This window comes from Panonychus citri, unplaced genomic scaffold, assembly GCF_014898815.1.
Source record: "Panonychus citri isolate SS breed McGregor unplaced genomic scaffold, ASM1489881v1 Contig00077, whole genome shotgun sequence".
Classification (NCBI taxonomy): Eukaryota; Metazoa; Arthropoda; class Arachnida; order Trombidiformes; family Tetranychidae; genus Panonychus; species Panonychus citri.
Window position 1 is genome coordinate 313,486 of NW_026515482.1, and position 24,854 is coordinate 338,339.

Genomic DNA, 24,854 nt, shown 5'->3' on the forward strand with positions numbered 1-24,854 from the left:
AATGTTATGGTTCTGATAAAAAGACAAATACTAACCAGATTAAGAGATTTCTCCGAATCCATTGAATCACAGTCATCTTCGGGTTCCATATCATCCATCTCAGAATTATCTGAACAATAATTAATCGGTTCCTTGTGGTGTCCATTGTGAACATTATCAACCTTTTCACTCATCCCGTAATCTTCATTGGTCATATATCGAACCTTATATCGTGATGAATCCTAATTGTTGACCGGAAAGACAAAGATGATAAAGAAAAGTGTGAAAATTTACAAGTCAAATGAGAGAGTAACAATTTCATCATCAAACAAGAGGAAAGCCGACTCAAAATGTCACCATGACTCAAAACAATCAACACCCAAATCACAATCATCTTAAATTTCATCACAACCAATTAACCATCAACAAGAAAAGTTGATTAATGTAAATTCAAAAGCAAAAGAGGATATTGAATTATCTGCACTATTATCAACATCTATCAGCGTAAATGCAATATAAAGACATTTCATCTTTCGTTTTTTTTTGAGCAAACCAACCAACTAAATACCTTCCAGTGGATGCAGTTTATTATGAAAAAAAAGTAATAATGATGATGAAGATAATGATGGTGCTCGATAAGGGATGAAGAGAGAGAGAGAGATGCTGATGATAAAGAGGAACAGACAAAAAAGACTTGATTGGATTGCCCGTGGATGGATAAGGAAGGAGAAATATACAAGATGATAAAAAGATAAATACAAATACATGGAACAGAAAAAAGGGAAAAGGAAAGTGAAAATTAGGTTGTTGCTGTTGTCGAGCTGAATCTTTTTTTCCATAGGAAATTAGAAGCCATTTATTATTAACACAGGAGGAGAGAGAGAGAGAGAGAGAGATGGTGGAGGAAGAGAGAGAAAAAAATTCCCTGGGAGTAGTTAAATACACAAAGAAAATGAATGAGGAGGTAAAATATGAAACACAATATCAATTAGAACTTGGAATCAACTTTTTTTTTCTATTAACATTTTTTTCCTTCTTTTATTTTCCTTCAGTGTAACGAATGGACTTTTCTCCCTCATCATCTTCTTCTCCTCCCTGATCATCATCATCATCTCTTTTTTTTCTTCATTTTCACCATTCAGATTCATGGTAAAAATCACCAACCCCACCGTCGATGCATAAACATTCATTTCCATGTTAATCAGATTTACACTTTTTCATCTTCATTTAATTTCCTGTTAATTTTTTTCTCTCCTCAACAATCAAATCAATGATGAACACAATTTCCAATGGAATTAAATTATCCTCTTCATAAACATGGAAAATTAATTTAATATGCAAAAATATTTTTCTCAGAGAAAGAAAAACTTTCCAAAGATTTTCACTTCTAAATGAGAAATCCTAAGTTTCATCCTTAATCCCAAGAAGATTTCACACTGAGAATCAGCAAAAGGAAAAAGATTTACCATGAATATTTTCCAGGGGAATTTGGAGAAGTGAAAAAAAAGTTCTGGATGAATTTCAACTTGGAATCAAAGTAATAGAACAAAATTTTACAACTTTTTCTTATCCAAATCTTTTTAATCTTGTTATGTATAAATATCATCTTCCCATGTTACCATGCTCATCTTTATCTGATTTTCTCTTTCTGGACTCAATTTATTATCTCTCGAAAATTTAATACATTTTTTTTTAACTCTGAGAACGATGATCATGAAGAAAACATAGAGATAGAGAGAAGGGAATATGAACATGGTAACAATGAAGAAGAAAAAAGATTTCTTGTTGATTTTGATACAGAATAAGTTGAATAGATAAAAAGGAAATATACTAATTTTTATTTCTCTCTCATTCTTCTGTCAACTACAGAATCTCCAAGCATCATCATCATTCTCATCCGACTCTTTATCATCTCCTTAAGGCTCAACAAGATTTTGCTCACCACTGGTCTTCCAACATTCAAGGAATAAGATGAAAATAGAGAGAGAGAAAAAAAATCAGCAAGGAATAAGAATTTTTTTATCAAATTCTACGAATACATTTGACTAAACTTTAAACACAGAGAGAGAGAGAGAGAAACAGAGTGAGTGAGTCTCCTGTTTATATATTATATTACTTTTCGTCTTCTTTTTTATTATTTTATCTTCTTCTTCCTCATCATCATACATATTCTGAATGATATTGTTATTATTCAGAATAAATTTTCCTTAGAGGGATTTGTTTGTTTATTTGTTTATTTCATTTCAGTGGAAACTTAAATAAACTTATATACATGAGCATCAACAGGGAAGGATATTCATCCCTTAATAACATGAAGACTTTCTGACAAGGTCAAAGATGTTAAAGGTAAAAGGGGGTTTCAAAGATCAACATCTATACAATCATAACCATCACCACCATCACCACCACCTTTACAACCATCAATTCATTTCAATTTCATTGAATAAATGAATGAATGAATTATGTAAAAAGTAAGAGGAGGTGAGGGGGTCGGACTTTGAGTGGATGAGGTAACATTACAAATAAACAAACAAACCCTCAAGGTATTTAAATGATAATAATATCCTTTAGATGGTAAATGTTAACATTATCATTATTATTTATTATTATTCTTATTGATTATTATTATTGATTATGCATAAATAATCAGTCCCACAAATCAATTTCAAGAATATGGGAAGGAAAAAAAATTGATCATTTCAATAGTGATGGAATCAGTGATTGATTATTGAATAGGCTTACCTTTGATTCAGGTGAGTCCAGTAAATGATGTGGAAGATGAAAAGGTGAGTTAACTGATTTCAATCCTAAATTAACTAGAGATAGAATAAGAAAAAAAAAGAGAAATGATTAGATTATGGGTTATATACAACAATTAGTTAATTCTGATGATACATGAAATTTTTTTTCTCTCTCAGTTCTTTAGATCATGATTGCCTTTTTTTCATCTGTATTCACCATGAAAATCGGATGATTTCCAATTTCTCCTATTCTCATGATCATCATGAACCTTTTTTTTTGCCTCTTCCTGATTCACAATTTGATTCAATTGTAGCATTTGAATCTATTATGATTTATCATCAATCAAATTTTTTGCTTTCTATCACCTTAGATATAAATGATTCTGAAGGAAAATCAAAAAAACTCCAAATGAAATGAACTAAAAATTCATACAATCAACATATATTAATACTGAATACTCAGATGATCCAATGGTCATTTCATTTGCTTTTATCTTTTCACCTTTTTCTTTCCTTTGTTTGCTCAAAATTCATGATAATTCAGGTATTCAGAGATTCAACATTAGCGGGAGATGGAAAAATAAAGTAAAAACCTCAGAAATAAATAATAATATGGATGAGAATCACCTGAGGCGATATTATTTTCATATAAATATCCAATATTAACATGGACCCGAATTGCAAGTTACCTTCAACAATTGGAGAAAAAAAAACTTTTTTGTCTCTACTCAATTTCTGATGAGAAATAAATATCTATCATGATAATCTGAATGATGGTCAGTCTTTTAACTTCATGTTACATGTGTAAATTTTCAAAAATTGGATTGGTCAAGCTTAGATTATTTTATCATACAATCAATTGTTATAACCAAATGAATTAACTTATTGATTGACAATCAGTGTGAACATGAAATTCAACATTGAGGTTATAACAATTGGATTGGACAATCCAATTGATATTCATTAATTGTATTCACATTTTCATTATTTGATTAACATTTTCACCAGTAAATATAATTTTCCGTAATAGTACAATCATAATAACTAATAATTATTATTCATTTTTATCCCTTTGCTTACAGATAATCATAATTATGAGTTAATATAAGTTGCTGGTCATCGGGATGATACAAAAAGGTTTGGGTCAAGCGGTTGATATAATTTAACAATCATCTTATTGTGTGTGTATATTTTTGTATATTAATATGATTAACTTAGGATTTTAGAGGTAATAACAATAATAATGATGATAATGAAGATAATACATGTACAAATAGTGAATCAAAATCCAAAGTGTAAGTTAAATCATCAATTCTCAACACACACACAATTTGAATTAATAGACAATATATAAGATGAAGAGTAAGAAACAAATTAGAGATCAGAGATTTAGTTGATTGTTATTATTATTATGTTGATTGTAACTCTTATTACAATCAATGTTTGGCCTTTGCATGGTTAGTTACATACATATATTTACAAATAGAGGATGAGGATGGAGATGAGGATGAAAATGATGATGAAGATGAACCAAAAGGGTAATGTAATAATAATGATAATAGGAAATAAATTCAACAAAGACTCAGGATGATTTGGATGCTGAGTAAACAGATAGGAATGATATAATAATAACAACTTTAATCATCATCATCTTCCTCATCCATAAATGAATATGCAAGAAGGTGATTTCAGGTCAGAAACTGACCTTAGATGATAAGGGAAAAAAGAGAGAGAGAGAGAGAAAAGTAGAAAAACTTTCATTTTCTCCCTCTGATTGTCCATCAACTGACCGGTAAAGGATTAAATATTATTGATAATCTATATGGACGCCAAAAGGATAATAATGATGAGGATGATGAGGGAAGATGAAGATGAGATGCAAAAATGTTTTAATAATATTGAATATATTATCTATTCTTGAGGTTACTCCCCAATGGTCAAGTCCCGATGACCAATGTCCAATGTTATTCCTCTTTTGTTCTATTCAGTGGAAATAGATCAATCTATTCAGATTGTGCATTTTCATCATCACAATCATCATCATCTTCTTCTTATCTTCTCTCATGCATATTGAATCCTTTCAGATGATAACATTGATTTCCATATAATTTTTTCTTCCTTATCTATTATAATGATAAACCATTCAAATCCATAAGGAATCAGATTATTCAGAGAGAAAGAGAGAGAAAGAAAGAGAAGACAGAAAGATGAAAGTCTTCATCATTTTCGTTTCCTTTTCATTATCATCCTCATCATCTTCATCATTCTCTCATCCTTTCATACCCTATTCTTTCTCAATCAACCAAAGAATACAAGTTATTCAAGTTACTTTTTCTCTTGGAACTTTTTTTTTCCTCATCACCATTCTCACTCTAAGACTTGATACATAAATACAATCTTCATCTTTTCATCATCTTCCTTTTTTCGATGTGTGATGATCATTTATTGATGAAAAAGGCATTCACTGATTGCTCCTTCATTATCATCATCATCATCTTCTTCTTCTTCTCAATTTCTCTTTCTTTTTCGCCAAGTCTCTCACTCTTTATTTATTTTTTTCTCTTCCAAAGGCAAAAACACAGAACGAATATAAAAACTTATCTGAATGAAACACTGAGCATTCATTGAATTCACAGGGAGAATGAAAAAAAGCATATACTATATTCACTGATATAAATCTTCTTGTTTTGGTCTTTTCTCTATCATCATCATCATCACCATGTTTATAATCTCATTTTCCTTGCAAAAAGCAATGGAAAAAGGAAGAGCTAACAAATAGCATCTCTCTCTCATCTCATGAACGTATCTTTCATATTCATTATCTGATGATGGTGATGATGATGATGGTATTAGTTACTTGGTATAAAAAAGAATCCAAATTAATGGCCAGTTACTTTTTTCTTTGACCAATTCCTCTTGATTCTTTGCCCATATTCATGAGAATTCTAGCCCAATGTTCAGTGGAAATATTATATTTACACCAAAAGAATATGCATAAAAATAGAATCACTCATAACAAATTCTCAATCAATTGTGACACTAATGATGATTATCTCATTTGTTTAATCCCTTTAATTGTAAATTGGTCCAATACTTTGCTGGCTAAATGATATTTCTTGTTGATTTGTAGCATTTGATTATCATACATGATATTCAATATCGAATGGAAATACAATTTGATTAATGTTAATAATAAACAAAATTGCAAATTATTTCTCCTTCTTTGGCAACAAATTGCTGAAAATGCGTTTGAATTACAGAAAAAATAAGGAATCAACCAATAGAAATGATAATATCTCATTCGATCCGATTTGGAATTGATATTTTTCCCTCTCTCAATATTCAACCATAAATAAACTAAATGGACTGATGATGATGATAATGATGATGAAAAGGATAAGGTGAACTAAGAATTGTTAGACAAATGATTACCAATATATGTTGATAGAAATACTTTCAATTTAATTCAGAGAATGCAAAGTGAATGCAAACCAACAAGACCAAAGGTACAAAGTGTAAAGGCCAAGGAAAATGCGAAAATACATAAAAGAGAGAGAATTGGATGAAAACTGAGAGGAGGAAGAGGGTGAGAAGAAGAAAAATTCTAAGGATAAATAAAGCAGAGAAAAGATTTTAAAGTGAGTCCATTGGAAAGGATATAATGAGCTCCTTGGGAACTGAATATAAACCCCGAATATGGTGTCATTAGAATTGAATAGCCAATCAGTCAACATGAAACATTTTGCTTGTGATGATGATGAACATCATGAAATCAGGTGAAAATTCATTTCCCTCAATGAACAAAACATCGATTTTTCTGCCATAATTAAAGTTACTTTTTGTAAACAGAACTCATTTAATTGCAAATTCTACTGCTGTTGTTGATATTTGTGCAATTGCGGTTTCTTTTTTTTCTAATACAATTGTATTACTTTTTTTTATTCTGCCAAAAGAAAACTACATTTGAAGATACAATAAGTGTGCCTGCGATAATAAGCCGAAGTGATAAACTGATCTGCATAATCTTAATCAGATTTTACTTCAATTCGACGAGTTTTTTGTACAATTTTCACTCGAATTTAGTTTACTTTTTGATCCAAACTATTTATTACTTTTCTTACTCTCGTGTACAATATTAGCATTTGGATACAATTGCATACGAAGGCAGATGTTGGTCACATATTATATTAGCGAGATTCAAAGTGTAAAGGACTTCGAGTTTGCATAAAAAACAAGGTACAAATGATAAGCATCTCTTGGTGTTATCTCTCTCTCTCTCTCTCTCTCTCTCTCTCTCTCTCTCTCTCTCTCTCTCTCTCTCTCTCATCTCATATTGCAATAATCAAAATAATCATCATCTCATTGTTAATCGCAATAAATGATGAAAAAAAGATGATAACAAAAGTGGAAGATGAGTGAGAGTGTGTTTTGTCAATGGGACTAAAAAAAGCTTTCAATTTGAGGATAAAAAGCACAAAAATATCATCGGAATAAAAATTTTTTTCACTCGTTTAATATTTGAATTAAATGTTTATCAATGGAAACAAAAAAGTTTCCAAGTTTTTTTTTCTTCATACTTTTTGGATGTTAAAATAACGGTTATCCGATGATGGAAACAAGAAGGAGGAGAAGGATGAACAAGAGGAGGTCAGGGGCCTACTGTTTAAGTGGGTATTAGAGAGAGAGAGAGAGAGAGAGAGAGAGAGAGAGAGAGAGAGAGAGAGATGATATCTCTGGATGAATTTTGAATATTGGAGATGAAAATGATGAGAGAGAAAGAGAGAAAGTGGATCAATGTAATAGTTGAAGATACTTCGATAAAATCGAAATGAAAGTTAGACAAAATGGACAAAAGGAAAATATGCAGAATAAGGATGAAGATGAGGATGAGGGTAAAAGAGAGAAAACAAAGGAGATGATGATGAGAATGAAGATAAAACTAAGCTTCTATTATTTTCTAATGGAGATCATTCTATCTATCGCTCAAACCGATGATGATGTCGGATGAAAATGAGTGTATGCAAAAAAGGATAAGGATGAAGATGAAGATGAAGATGATTTTCTTGGACAAGGATTTATCCAACTTCATCCGAGAGAGAAAGAGAGAGAGAGAGTCAATTTTGTCCTTCTTTTCAAATGGTCATTTCAATGTAATCATAATAAAAAGACAAAAGAAAAGGCAGAATCTCATCATCTTCTTCCTCTTTCTTACTCATCTTTACTTATGGATGAAGGAGAGGAAAAAAATGAATACGATTTATTTGATAATCAAATGATAATGAAAGACGATCAAGTCTCATTCTAATCTTATTCCAAATGTGATGAATAATTTGGGAAAGAAAATGAAGATTAACATAATCAGAATAATAATTTACATATAATTTGATTTCTCTTGGACCTTGACTGGACATTATCATCATCTACTTATCCTTTATTGTCACCTTAACCTCAAATGATAACAATGGTGATCATGGTGATAATAATCATCATGTTATTATCTCACTCTCTTCTTTACCTTGAATAACTTTTATTATGAAGAAACAACAATAAGGTGAGTTGATAACAATACAATTAATTAATAGAGTCAATAAGATTAAACAATCTGGAGAGAGAGTGAGAGAGTGGGAAGAAGAGATAAAAACAAGAGGAAGATAAGATGAAGATGGAGAAGATCAATGTTTAGATTATCATGATTATCATGGAAAAGGCTAGAAAATTAGCTTAATCAGTACAACATTCAGCTGATTATTTCTTGGAGTCTCTCTTTTCCTCACCATCTTCATCCTCAGACAACAAACCATTTCCTCTCTATTGACCCTTCCTCTCTTACACCCTTAACATATTGCAACTGACCATAGGTGACCCTTATGTTGACTTGGGGTTACAATTGATTGACAGGAACCAAGAAAAAGTAACAGCCAGAAAAAAAGAATACAAAAAGTCCAAAGAAAAGTTTTCCTTGACATTTCAATGAGCGAAAAGCAAAACCTATGGAAAGTCAAAGTTTCCATCATGATTAATGAATCCAAACTCAGGAATAGAAACAAAAAGCAAATCAAATACACAAAGAAATTATAATAAACTAACATCTCTTTGTGAATTTTCATCTTCATCTTCATCCTCATGATATAATTCAAACTATTAAACATTAATAATATTTCCTCATGAATCAGAATGTTTATTTCAAATGATATTATAATCATACTCATGATAATTTTCATGGTAAATTGTTACTACTTTAGTTTTTTTATCACATTTTTTCAGACCAAAAAATCAGCTTCAGTTATTATATTAATCTAATTGTATACCATTAATATGTATTACCAAGCAGAAAGATTTTTGCAATTATAATTGTAATTGCAATTACATTTTCTTGACATTCACAATCTATTATTTATCCTGAATTTAACTATTGTATGAATGGTCAACAATTTATATATTATATTCTCGCATGATCATTGTTATTATTATTAATTTAATATGTAATCTAATCAATTTGATCATCTCATGTTAATACAGGCAGGGGGAGAAACAATAAATAACTAAATTAAATTAACAATCAGTTTTTACAATTTACAATTTTTACTCGTTTCCTAGGAAATTGTTGATTGGTTTAAATATCAACAATCAAGGGAAAAAAATTCTAAATTGTTACAAATCAATGTTAATCACGATGGTACAAAAATAAATGACCCATTGGTATATACTTGACAATCTCATCAAGTATCATCATAATTTTGATTACTCTCTCTCTCTCTCTCTCTTGTTTGCATGTTACTCTGATCATCATCATCTCATTATCTTCATCATCATGGTTATCATAGGCATCTAATGAATTCATCTTTCCAAACTGACCAAAACCACTTTATTCAACTTTGTCTCAACAACAATATCATGATGATCATCATCATGATTATCATGATCAACCTTGAACAATCCAACATGACCAATATGTATATTCACAATCTCAATGGTCATTCATGTCCATTTATCATTGACCATATTATCAGTGGACAAAAAAAGGAATCATTTTCATACCATCTTCCTCCCTTCATCATCATCATCATCATCATCATCATCGTTATCATTCAACTTGTATAATATAACATGATGATAATCATCATCATCATTTTGCATGCTGACTGCCAATAAATACCATTATATCAAATTGCTATTTGTCTTCTTATATCATCAGCATCATCATCTTCTTCGTCATCCCCCCTCAAATTTCAAAAGCAATTTCCCTCTTCTTCATCTTCTTCCCTTTTATCATCATCATTATCATCATTTTCACCCAATTTTCTAATCTTAATCTTTTGCATAACATATAATATCATCTTCATATCTTACAAATTTCCATTCTCTATGTTATCATCATCATCGTCGTCATCAAATTGTCTTCCTTCACGAAAAAAACCTTATCCAATTTTCATGCTCCCTCGATTTTAATACATTTGTTACCTTATTGCAAATGTATTCACATCCTTCTGTGTTTGACCCTTTAAAAAATACTGGACATGACAAGGAAGATGCCAGAAAATAATAATATACATAAGCATAAATATACATATTGTACATACGAATTCATAGAGAGATACATGTATATATTACATGAAGATGGAAAAGAGAGAGTAAAAAAAGGCTGATTTCCTTTTCTTCATCACCATCATCCCATTGTGAGTGATCCTTAAAAATGCTAAAAAAACTGACAAGAGTTTCCATCTTGCAAATATAAGCAAAATAACCATGGATATGACTTGAATATATTCAACATTTTCGTATTCATTTTTTTCTTTCCCTTATCATCTTCCTCATCATGTAATCATTTCTGACTCTCTCTCTCTCTCTCTCTCTCTCTTACTCTCAGTGTGCAAACAAATACTTTTGCAACAGTAGTAATATCATCTCTCTCTCCCTGTATCCATGTAACATCATTCTGACCATGATCATGGTCATATTATTATTCAAGTTTCCCAAATTGACATGAGGTCAACAACAACGATGTCCCATCAACCATAAATTGAACATCTTACATACTTGAAGATATCATCTCCATCCTCATCCTCTTAGGAAACAAATGATGTAAGCAATTTGTATTTTTTTTTCTTCATCTTCAGCATCTTCCTTGTCATCTAAGGTCCTCTCATCAAATAGTATTACCATAAATGCATTTTTAAATAGATATGACTTTGTTTTCATTACATTTTCCATGGACAATTTTGTTTTTGTTTTGTTTTATGACATTTTTCATGGTCATATTCATATTCATCATCATTTTTCAGTCTTTCTCTGTTCACTTTTCATAACTGATGATCAAGAAATATGATAAAAAACCATTGGCATGATGGATAAGATTTTACTTCATTCAGGTTATATTATTTACCAATTCCCATTGAGACTGTCAAAAAAGATGCGGAAGATGAAAACAAATCAAGTCACAAATCAGCATCGGTAGATAAATTTTCTTTGGCATTTTTTCAGTTTCCAAATCATCATATTCACAAAAAAAAACACCAACAATAACATAGATTTGTATATGTAGAGAGAGAGAGAGAGAGATGATGATGATGATGATGATGATAACGGTAATAAACTGATTGTTTATGGAAAATGAAAAAGAAATTTTTTTCTTCTCTATCAAATATCATCTTTCTCCTCTTTTATAATCAACTGTCCAGTCAATTGTTGATTGTTTATTGAGTCTTGTTGTTGTTTTGATGGATGACAGATTTACTTTGTACAGATTATGTCATTGTTGATGATGAAGACGAAGATGAGTTTTGTCCTGTCTCTCCCTAAACAGTTAAGTGTCTTTTTAAGGGGTAGTTGTGTTGGTGTTATATTTGAATGACGAGGATGAAAATGTTACGATTTTCTTGATCATCATGATAATGATTAGAAAGGATGTTTAAAGGTTGATTATTTTACCTCTTTACATCTTGTATCTGTGTAACAACAACAAAAAAATTAACCCGGAAGTCCACAAATTAAGACATCATTGATAAACAAGAACGTGAGTTGATACAATTATCTTCATCCTTATCACTCTCTCACATAATCCTTATCACCAACATCATCACTATCTTGACCTTGTAATAGACTTGAGATGAGGGAAAAAAAGATGATGACCAAGATTGAGAGAAGAAAATGATTTGTCTTCATCAATTCATCTTCCTCTCTTCTCTCATCTGCATCATCATATAATAGTCACAGTCAAGAAGAAGAAGAAGATTTCATGAGGAAAAGAAAGAAAAGAAAGAGAAGATGAAAGAATGAAAGTAAAAAAAGGTAACCTGGACAACGATAAGATGAAAGTCCAAAGATTGATTGGTCAATTGCTTGGAGGCTGAATGACCAAAGGTTAACATGTATTTAAGGAGAGGATGATAAAGATGATGTTATGAGGATGATGATGAGAATACAAGAAAACAATGAAGATAAAATTTTTAACATTTTATTTGAATTGAACAATAAGATTTGCAAACAAGGGTCAACATAAATAGGGAGAGATATGGTCAGTAATGTAATACAAAAATGCAATGCAAGATGAAAAAAAGATGATGAGGATGATAAGCATGATAATATGATGATAGAGACTTTGAATAAAGGATAAATAGACAGAGAAGATGAGAGAGAAAGAGAGAGATGATGATGAAATATACAAAATCAATTTATTTCTTGTTAGTAAAATAAAAGTTGACCAGAGCCAACAAACCGTTCACTTTGATTGTAGCAAGAGAAATGGTTATCGCCAACATGATCATCATCTTTTATCTTCATCTCCATCTTCATCCTCATCCTCATCTTCATTTTAGTTTTTGCAAATCCAATAAAATTGAGATATAATGTAGATTCATATGTATTGATGTAACTTAACGAGGAGACATTGAATATTAGGTTAAGGTGAAACAAACAAAAGGGATGAAAATGCATCAAAAATCATCATCATTTTCATCTTGACCCCTCATTGTATTGGTCATCATGTCTTCATCATCATAATAATAGTCATCATCATCATCATCAGAGTGTACGACTTGTTATAAAATCAATTGCAATCCGATGAAACTGCAATTCAATTTAATCCATAACTTGATTTGCCTTTTTTTGCTTTACTCTTTTTTTTCATCCTTACCTACTGGTCATCGTTACTATGGTCATCTTAGTTTATTATTATAATCATTGTAATCTCAACTGATGAGGATGAATGAAGGTTAAGGTGATGTAAATAAGATAATAATGTTAACAAGAGCAAATTATCATCCATTTATCATAAGAATTAAGGTAAACAGAAAATGTAGTGAGAAGATAAAAAAAGAGAAGTAAAAAAAAGTGATGAGGATGCTCACTCAGATTCTCTATCATTTTCTAACTCTATTTGTACAACTTATCCAATGGTAATGATGCAGATGAAGATGATGGAGGATAAATGATTATATTAATAATTATCACCTTTTATTTATTTTCTTTGATAAGAAAGACTAAATCATCATCATCATCATCATCATTTTTCATCAAGTAACATGATTATGATATCGATATGATTTGCAAACTAAACTCATTCACGTTTGATGATGATGCGGATGATGATGATGTTGATATTTGATCATCTACTTGGACATGAAGATGATGATGAAAATACCACGTGATGATAAATTCATCAATGATCGGGATGTTGATTAACTGAATCATATAATTATTAGCATAACTTTAATCAATCAGTATCTTTATATCATCACAACCAATGATTGTGGACATGATGAGAGAGATTATCGTTCATTTATCAATCAATTAAGTGTATTTACAAATGACCACTTGACCGCGTGATTAATAACACATTTTCATACAAGAATCTAGCAGATCTTTCATCATCTTCATCCATCTAATTTGTATATCACTTTCACTTGTTTCTACTCTTGGTATCATCATTATCATCATCTTATACTGGACACAATCACAATCATCCCATGAGATGGTCAAGATTCACTTTTCCTCCTTGTATTCATCTCATCATTCCTTAAGGTTTTATCTTCATCTTCACCATGAAAAGGATCAAGATGATGATTTGCCTGAGGAAAAAGTCTCATGTGAATATAACAACTCAGGTAATCGTTTAAATCTCTCATTTATCTTCCAAATCTTGATTATCTCTCTCTCTCTCTCTCCTTTATTTACAATCTCACTTTCATCATCTCTTTTGCATCTTAAATCATCATCATTTATCATAATAATACAAAATCAAGAGTCATTCTGAACAACAATCAATTACCAATCAATTGTAAATGGGAAATTAATTGTTATCCATGAAAAACTGAACGTTAAAACTGAAAACAAAAAGCAATTCATCAAATTAACAATGATAAACAATGTGAATCATTAACGTTGATGATTATGATGATTTGAAAATGATAATATGATTCTCGATGACCAGTATATATAATAGTTGAATGGTCATCATGAAAATGACCATTCGATAATATTTACTCTTTGGGTGTGTATATTCAAGATCATTATGATCAACATGGTTATTAACATTACATGGAAACTACTATTAAATGATTATATCATTATAATAATCATCATCATTGTCGTCATTATTATCATCATTGTCATCTGAATAAAATAAACTTTAGCATGATTACAGAGAGAGAGAGAGAGAGAGAGAGAGAGAGAGAGAGAGAGAGACAAAGACAATAATGTTTGCGTGATTATGTTATTTAGAACAATTTATCGAACTGATTAAGTCCAATCGAAAAAAAATTTCAGAATTAACATCGACAATAGTAATCATCCTAATCATCATCATCATCATAAATTGATTGTTGGTTAATGTTTTTTATTCCTTGGGTATGATGATGAAATGAAAACATCATTATGATTAAGTCCAAGTTTTTCAGATGATAACGTGATGATTTTTCATCTTCTCAGATGATGGTCATCATAATGACCATTAATTGACAACGCCTGATGACAACTCTCATGTTAATATATTAATATTTTATATCCTTCATTGTCCAGCCAAGATTAGCCATTGAATAGTATAATTGAAATGCGTGCTGACCATCAACATCAAACGAGCCAAGCAAACATATTTCAAACTGACCACTTGATTATATCAACAAAAACAAAACAAGTTTCATAGTGAAAACATCAATTGACCATTAAGATGATTAAATTGATATTTTCATTCAATTTTTTTTACTATTTCATTTGATAAGATAATCAATTCATCCGAACCGGAAGTGGTCAATCATATTAATCAACTGATATGATTAATAGTCATAATTTCAATGATAAATTGGCTTCAAGTTTAATCATAAGAATCATGAATGAACTGTGATCAAAGGAAAACTTGATAATTAACAGTTGGTCAGTTACGAAAATAATTAAAGTAAATTGACCATTTGAATAAAGTATAATCTTTGAATTCCATATCAATATAACCATGATAATGAATGAACCCCCTGGTGCTCAGGTAAACATATTTATTTATAATAAATGACTGGGAGTTTATTTTTATTTTTTTCTGCTCCTTGTTAATATTTAGATGGGAAAAAAAGTTAATGGATTCAATTAGTTTTGATCTCATTGTAATAATGGTGATCAAAGCTTCCAGATTAACTGGACGTAGGTCAATTTACATGAAATCTAAATAAATATATATTATATTATAAATAAACAAGAGGATTTTCATCTTACTCTGAAAAACATTATCTTCATCTGCATCAAATATTCAAATGATAGTTTAACTGTGTGGTCATTTACAAACAGAGAGAGAGAGAGAGAGAGAGAGATGATAATAACTGTAAAGGCGATCAGAGGGAGGGGGAGTAAAAATGGTAATCTGGAAAATGACCAAGGACTGAAGATGATGGGGAAATGAGGAAGAGGAGGTGAGGGCAATGATTATGATGGTCAGTAACTTACCAGGGAGTCATTCCCAATATCTAATAAAGAAAATATTCCAGCATCAAATTCACTTTTTTTCCTTAATCATCTTCTTCTCATCTTCATCTTCCCTCCCACTCTCTCAGTTTGCGATTTCCATTTGCAATATTTCATTTCTCTTTCTCTGTTTATTTCTTTCTAAACATCAACCCCACTGAGAAGTGGATAAATTTTTCAGTCTACTTTTTTTTTGCTCAATTTCTCACCTTCAAGTCAATACTACTGATTAATTAAAGTCTCGATAAACTTTCCAAAACTTGAATTACTATCAATGAGACTTTCCCTTTCTACAGGTAACAACTCCTGGCACAGAAGCTAAATTAATGAAACTATCAACTGAATCACACTGAATATCAAAATTTAAACTCTTTTAAATGATAAGTGTAAAACATAAAATGATTAATGAAATTTAAAAATAATTTTTAATTCAGAAAATTAGTTTTGACAATCGATTAATAATTGCCTGTTAACCATAATAATAATAATGTTACCGCAAAGTTTTCAATGATTAAGTTGTTGTAACAACAGTTAATAAATAGATTGATACATAATAATAAGCTGATTGTAATGTAAATTTGATTGTTGAAATTTAATTGTGTATAAAATGAAGAAAAAGAAAAGGGTTATCAATATCAAACCAGCAACAATCAACTTTTGAATGAACACAAATTCAATTACCTAAATCAAATCAATTACAATCATAAACTTTAAAGTGGTAAACGGGGTTGATAGGGTTCACCCGATAGACTCAATAAATACAGTGATTACCATAAAAAATCCAGGTCACAATCAGATGATAAATGGATTTGAAGAGAGAGAGAGAGAGAGAGAGAGAGAGAGAGATGAAAAAAGTTATCAACATCATCATCAAAAGTTGTTATCATATTATTAAAGTTAAATTGTTCATTGATAATAATGTTACAATTGATGAACCCTTTTTCCCGCCATAAACATTGATGCTATTATTTAATGAGTCTGAGAGGGTATTCATTGTGTGTATGCTAGAGAGTTGAAAAAATATACATATAAAGTTAAATCAGATTAACTTTTACATTATCATCCTAAGGGTGACGATGGTGGTAGCAAGGATGAGGATGCTAAAGAGTAAGTGATATTGTGTTAACTTTAAATGATAACTGTAAAAGTTTAAAGGGTTTTCCCATTATATTAATAAATGATTTCAACTCGTTATCCTTATTCAATTTGCATAACAAATTTCCGTATGCTTTTTGAATGATAAACAAGATAAATGATTTTATAAAGTAAAAAAACTACCATCAACTGGAAAAGCATCCTCATCCTTTTTCTGCCTTTGTATCATTTTGTTTACCAGGCAATTGCATTATGTAAACATGATCATCATCTTATTGCTGATTTTTTTTATCTTTTTTTGTATCTACTTTGAATATATCTATTCAATTTGAATGATGATGAACATCGTTTAACCTGCAGGGATGTTCAGGAAATAGTTCATCAATAAAATTGATGCTAATATGATAACTTGAAATATAAGTATTCAAAGTGAATGCTTGGATATGAATACATAGAGAAAGAATATCATTTTTTTCCCAAATTCTTCAAGTTTTTTCTCCATTTTTTTTTGGTTTTCTTTGCACTAGGGAGACAATCAATCGGAATAATATTGCTCACTTGCGATGTTATCATCATCTCTCTCTCTCTCAATCTATCTTCCTCATCTTCATCCTCTCTCATCATTTAATCCTTTTTGTTGCCTGAGTGTAGCTCAAAATGCTAACCAATTGTAAACCACATGAAGCACAAAAACCTTTAAAACCTAAAGGATTATCATTCTCATCCTCACACCGGAAGATAACGTTGACTTTTCATCCCAAAATATTTACATCTTCATCATTTGCCACAAACCAACTCACACACACACACCCTGTATATCTAATAATCTACAGGGAGTTAAAACTCAGTCCTTATTAACACCATGTTATGCAGATACATAAATACCTGTGGTATTTTTTTCACCTTCAATTTTGTCTCCTCCTTTTCCTTTTCCCTCCTTTCTCATTTTATTACTTCCTTATTATCAGCTCAAGTTTCGCATCCTAATTGGCAGAATTGAGGGGGTATTCATTTCGATATTACAATGATAACGCTACTTTTCAGAAAGATGAGAAAGAAAAATAGGTAAAAGAAGATGGAGAAAAAGTGAAATATGGAAAATGTATCAATCCATGAAAACGCCCATTCACTATTCCATATTTCATCTTATTCATTATTTACCATGAAAATACATTTATATTATTATCTTCATTATAGATACACCTTTCTATCATCATCATCATCATTTTTTGCTTCTTCACTTTCTCAACTGAATATCTAATAACATCACATAGTAACTTTCATTATAAATGAAACTTTTTTTTTCGTGGAACAAAAAAATAAAACAAAACAAAAACCAAAACGATAACTTTGATTACTGAACTTTACTCGATTCTTTCACCATTTAAACTCAGTCATTGATAACATGATAATCATGATGAATACATTTCCATGACTTTGATAACCTTTAACACTAAAAGATAACAGTAATCATGGAGCATTAGTGTTATCATCTTATAGCATTTGGTTAAGAAGGTTATTAAAAGGTGAAGATTATAATGTATTATTATTATCATATCTTTCCCTGTTCTCAGGTAACTTTCAAGGTGGGATATGTATGCACCCAACCCACTCTCATGCAACATGATAATAATAATAATATTGAATAAGAACCTATATGGAAATTGAAATAGTTGAGATTGCTCAGAATTTCCCTGTGAATATTAAACAACCTTTGAAGAAGAAGAAAAAAAAATCTAAAATAAAACGAACCGGATAATATTGAGCAAGAGGAAATATGATAATTCATGATAATGATGATGATTCAGTGATAAACAACAATATTATTATCATTCAGTAATATAAATATGTATAAATGTTACAATTGTTACATTTATCATCTTCCTCCTCCTCCTCTTGAGCATCATGATTATCATCTGAATGTTTGATGAATAGAAAAAATTTGAATTTCTCTTTTTTCATACATTATTTTCATATAGAGTTGGGTGATTTCAATCTCTCAGAATCTCATGTATCTCTCTAACCTCACTGTATATTTCATTTCCATCCTCTTATCATCACATCTTTACTCATCTCTTGACCTTAACGGTTTCTTAAATGGTTTCACTTTACTCATGTTTCCCACTCATCGAAATGTATGAACTTACTGAGTATATCATGAGAATAACTCCTTTTCAATAACAGATCAAATAACAATTGGAAACATTGTCTGAAGATGATGATGATGCTGATGAAGATGAAGGCGAAAAGTTATCACTTTCAAAATGCTCACAATTAACTTTCATCATTCCATATTATTAATAGCCAAGTATCGATCCTAGAATATCAAATTAACTCATGATTCAGTTATATGTAAACTCTTATAAAAGTCATCATGTTATTCATGATAACAATTATGATATGGAACTGAGTTAAAATCGGTCTACATAACTAACCATTCAATTGTTGAATAATCTTTCAATGTGATTGAAACATTGAGAGGTAACTTAAAGGTAAAAGTTTGCTACTTGATGAGGCAAATTACAAGAATATGATTACCATTCATGAAGATCATCATGAGGATTCACAATCAAATAATCATGGATTCAGTAATCACAACAACAAGATCTTCTAACTCTTGTATGTTTATCCTTTCTCATTATCACCAGCTTATTTTTAGAAGACAGAAAATCCCAAAAGCAACAAAATCAACAGGTAACAACAAACAAAGATACAAACGGATAATGAACCAATAATGATACATCTAAATTGTCAGTTAATTGTTAGGCACAAGTATGTAAAGGTTGATATATATTCTGAATCACCTCAAGAGCAAGGGTGAGATAAACAGGAAGGAGATGAAAAAATAAAGTTCCAACATGTCTCAGAATCGGATTTATCTCGGATTGATTCATTCATGCGAGAATAAATTTCCAGTGTATTACAACCATTACTTTTTTTACGCTTTCATTGAGACATTTTTTTCTGCCTTCATTGTTGTGACAACAACATAAACAGATGATGATGATGATGAGGATGATAGTCTATCATCTTCAACCATTGATTCATATCAATTGATGACAACGGATGATATTAACCAGGAATTGTAATCACATCAAAATTGTTAACATGGAATCAAAATAAATGAATATGAGTTGAGAGAAAATAGAGAAAAAAAATTCTGAATGTTAGTTTTTTTCATTCAATTCTCAATCAATGATTACAATCAAAGTTGATTATAATCATCAGGTTTGATTGTTGTCAATTGATTTCCTTCATTTCATGGAGATTTAAACAAGTAAATTGTACTTTTTTTCAACCTTACAATTGTTAAGGTGACTAAAAAATTGTTCATTATCATGGTTAACCCAACAATTAATTGTAATCATCACTGATCACATTTCCAATTGGTATAACATTGAGTAGGTAAAGTACAACAATCAATGAATCAATTAATTAAACAAAAATCAATATTATGGTTCACTGATTGTTGTTGATTAACATGAAATTAATTACGATGCGAGGTAAAAAAAAATTAATGGACCCAGGAAGTTAATCTAATTATCAGGTTGATTTGTGAACAATTAACAATGAAAAAAAAAACAAGATTCAGTTCAAATCTAATCAACTGCTAAATTGGTTGATAGATAATATCTATCACGATCACAATTAAATCTAATTATGAATTGGGAATTGGGTTAAATCAAAGCAAATGATAAGGAGGAAAAAAATGAATCAATTTTGAGATTGAAAATTAATCAATTGTCAACAATCAATGGGGAAAATTGTTTACAAGGGACTTGAATTGGTGCAAATCCATTGGTGAAAAATTTAATCAAATCAAAAATTGTTGAAAAGCATCAGTCTGATGATGATGATGATGATGATGATAAGGATAAAGATGAAGATTTCAATCCATCTATTATGATAATTTATCAAAAAAGTATCAATTCTAACTCTCAACTTGTAAAGTTTCAATTGAAATCAATTGTTATTGATGATTGGTTATCAGTTTGAAGTAAACTTTTTGCCTCCAAATGTAATTTAGTGATTTATATCATCATCATAATCATCTCTCTCATCTTCACATAATCATCATGAGCATCATCATCCGCATCATTTTTACCACAATCGTAGTGAAAGAGGGAAAAGAAAGTGAAAAAAAAGTTCTGTCAATAGTGAGAATTCATTTCTATCACTTATTATATTATTATTATGATTATAATCATGATCATGATCATTTCAATTCAGAAATCAACATCTCAAAAATTCATATAACGGTATAAAAGAATAGAAAATGAAATAGAATTTCCGAAGAAAGAGAGAAAGACAGGGAAGAAAAGTAAGAACAAAAGAATAAGAGAAAAAAAACCTTCGATTTTCACCAAACTATTCATGATATTGGAAGAAAAAAGAAAATTTTTCACCCTAACTGTTTATTTGAATTGAAAATTCTGACATGATTGAGAACCATATTTCATCCATATATCGGAAAGGCTACTTTCCAAATCATCATCATCATCATCATCATATTGATGCAAAAGATATTCAAGGAACTACTGTTATCATCATTATCATTATCATCTCTCTTTTTCATCCAGAATCAAGAAAAATTTTACCGAAGAAATAAAAAAAGGAGGAAAAATAATATTCGTTTTTTTTTGTTCGAAATTCGAAACTCCCACATGAACTATTCCCTATTCTCTTCATCATTATCAGGAAGATGAAGATAAAGATGAGGATAAAAAAGTGAAATCTCTTTAATGCAAAGTAGCTGTTTGATTACTATGAATACATATTTTAAATCGTAATCCAAAAAAACTATTTCATAAAACTTATCGATATTATCGACTCCTCAATATGAATATAAAATTGACTCTCTCTCTCTCTCTTTAAAATAATGTCACCTCTTTATCATCTACATCCTCATCTTTATCCATCTCACTTTATCAAATATTATCTTGTACCATCATCATCATTATCATCGTCAATATATCACCATATGAATAACAATTGAAGTGCCCAGGAAAAAGGCTTACAGTTAATATGTTGCAAAGAGTAAAAAAGTCTTAACACTTGGAGATTGTTCAAAAATCATAGACCTCCAAGTTGACAGTTTCCAGCCCGTTCTCTCAATTATATTTACATCATATTCTTATGTTATATAGATGATACATACTCTTTTATCATCATGATAAAAAATGAGATCATGAACTCTTCCCATCGATAAGGGCAATCGACAAATCTTCAAACAACTTTATCCTCGAACTTGTCTTGGATTCTCAAATTTATCACTACGATTGGAATTAAGTAATTCCTACAATTAGGAGTTTCCAGTATAATGATTATTTATTTGCTCTCAATTCTTGAGTATTTTGCATACCCATGTTATTTGAAATGCTAAACTCAATGGAATCAATAAATACTCATGGATTTCAATTCTTTCATCCAAATTGAGCACAATAACCATGGTAATAAATAGATGATATTTTTCAATATATTTATGAACTTTTTATAAACTACCTTTTGAATATTATATCATCAACTGAATACATGATGACCATTGTGATGAACTGAAATTGCTGACGATAAATTATCATTATATTCATGATGATTGTGAGTGTTGATTGAGATGTTGAGGAGAAAAACTAAAAAAAAGTTCACTGGGTGAAAGTAAAAATCAATAAGAATCAAGGAGAATGATGAAAAAAAAGAATAAAAGATTTTTCGACTCCTGAATAAATGAATGAAACTTTTCCATGGTGATTTTTCAGGGGAGAAAATTTGACAAAGAAACTCATGTGTAAACAAGAATTCACCATGTAATCACACACCACCCATGGAACTATCATAATCATTAGGATAATCTTTATAATCTATTCACAGGGAAGATGAAAAAAGAGAGAGAGAGAGAGAGAGAGAGAAAACCAGAAATTCTGATAACATCATCATGTTCATGATATTGGAACAGATTTCAAGAAACAAGGTCAAGTTTAAAAGATGACAAAGGGCACAGATCATCTCAAGAGAGTGAGACAAAGAGAGGGTATTGAGTGTCCACTCTTGAGAAAGGGAATGAAAGTTGAACCAGATACAAGTTCTGAGCAATGGTCAACCGGGAAGACTATCAATGTTATTTATTTTCATATTATAATGATAACAATAATAATAACCAATACATCAGATGTAAAATGATAATAGATAAACATTTGATGTCCAGTTTGTTCATGGTGATAAAGAATCAGAATATGTATTCAAGAAAAAAAAGAGAACAAAAAAACTCGAGACATCAATGAAACTACAGAATCTCAAACAAAATGACCAAAGAGAATGAAAAAAAACAACATTTGTATCTTTCTCATCCTCTTCATCTCCAAGGTTAAATTGTCCACATCCCAAGGAAAAGTTGACCGATGTGGCGATAATGTCATGATTTTCATTCTCAGCAAGATAACTGGACACAAGGAATAAATTTCATGGTAAAAATCATCATCATCATCATAACATTATCATGAAAATTATATATATAATTTTCCTCTTTGTTTATCATTTCTTGTTTTTATTACATAAAAATTTTTTTTTCTTGACCACAAAAAAAAACATGTGATTCTGATGATGGGTCAGTGGAAGAGGATTGAAACATGAATGTGTAACCATTGTCATTATTTTATCTACACATAAATACATGTATAAATATAAATACTCTGTGTATGCATTATGATAAAATGATGACAAGTTAACATGAATTTCATGAAAAAAAAATATGAATTGAAAAAAAAAACTTTTCTAATGCAATAATATTGCCCAATTCCCCCCAATGTTTTGTAATAATACCCACCGTTGACTCACCTTCATTTTCATTGTTATTTTCACTGTTATCATATTTTTTGTCGTTATCATTGTTGAGATGTTATTTTTTTTCATAATAACGTGATAATATATATATATAACTTATTACATGATAAATATTATTGAGCAATTTGCAATAAACATCAACTAAGAATTGAATGTTAATCAATTGAACTTTAATCTAAAGTAGGAGGTGATGATGAGGATGAGGATGGATGAAGATAAGAATGAAACTTTTTGTCTTCCAATGGATAACAATTAAATAGATTTTGACAATTGTGGTTGACAATTTTAATCACACTTGAGGCAGTTAAACTTTTTCTATTCTCAATCAACTGAATCATCATCATCATGAATCATCCCACTTCCTTTTACCAATGTAATCATCATGTTCATCAGTAAATACACCTGAGTAGTTAATTCATAAGGTAGCAATTAAAGTGCTTTTTTCTCAATTGTTCATCACCATGAATGAAAATTTTCACAACCATAAACTTGCCCATGGTGGTGAGAAACTGAATCATGGGAGTAGTTGAATATACTCACAATATATTCACACTGAAAACCTTGAAATCTAGGCTAAGGTGTACAAACAAATGTAACTATTATCATGATGATGACAATTTGATTGATATAAAATTGGTAAATAGCAAATGATAATAAACAAATTGTAACCACTGAATTTGAATAAACAATTGATTATTCATTCCAAGTAATGGTGTACATTGAAATCAGTGAATGAATATATTATCCTATTGATAAACAGCCTATGGTGAAAATCTCACTTGCAATCTCAACCCTTTTACTTTTTAAATCCTTTCATCTCATTGAATTGGGTGAATATGTTATCATATCATTTACATAGACTGAGGCGTGTTCATGGTGGGAAATTTAATATTTTCCACCTCCAACCATTAACATGATACTTTACATCGTGTAGAAGATGATATCATGATAATGATTGGTTGATTCCATGTGAATAAAGTTAACCAATGACAGAAGAAAAAAAAAGTTTCACCCTGACAATTTATCACCGAATGGGAAAATGAATGATCCATGGGAAAGATGAGAGAAAAGAGTGGGAAAAATATTCATGGTGATTCTTGTGGTGGAAAAAAAATATATATCATCAGCTCATCATCATCATTATGCAATAATCAATTGAAATGTTCACAATTGAATGATAAAATTGTGGTACATCCGGAATATGGTTGATGATTTGGTCTATGGTAATTGTTTTGATTGTCAATGGGACAGTTGGGTGAGGAT

The 24,854-nt window shown here is 30.1% G+C and overlaps 1 protein-coding gene and 1 long non-coding RNA gene across 6 annotated transcripts in view; one reads left to right on the forward strand and one right to left on the reverse strand.

Annotated features, from left to right (window-relative positions):
* Positions 1 to 24,854, reverse strand: part of LOC128386918 (putative uncharacterized protein DDB_G0277255) — a 38,160-nt gene that overhangs the window by 4,976 nt on the left and 8,330 nt on the right. Inside the window, exons 2-3 of the mRNA XM_053346032.1 lie at positions 2,722 to 2,795; positions 36 to 221 (exon numbers count right to left, since the gene is read on the reverse strand). Coding sequence (XP_053202007.1) covers positions 36 to 221; positions 2,722 to 2,795 — 260 coding nt within the window. The remainder of the gene's footprint in view (positions 1 to 35; positions 222 to 2,721; positions 2,796 to 24,854) is intronic.
* LOC128386923 (uncharacterized) lies at positions 221 to 5,779 on the forward strand. Of its 5 annotated transcripts, none has more exons than XR_008324936.1 (5): positions 221 to 943; positions 1,032 to 1,516; positions 1,849 to 2,765; positions 3,092 to 3,496; positions 3,803 to 5,779. It is a non-coding gene; the product is annotated as an uncharacterized LOC128386923 (long non-coding RNA). The 5 variants fall into 5 exon arrangements; XR_008324938.1 differs by lacking the exon at positions 3,803 to 5,779 and having other exon boundaries at positions 1,849 to 2,522; positions 2,630 to 2,765; positions 3,092 to 3,720; XR_008324935.1 differs by lacking the exon at positions 3,803 to 5,779 and having other exon boundaries at positions 3,092 to 3,720.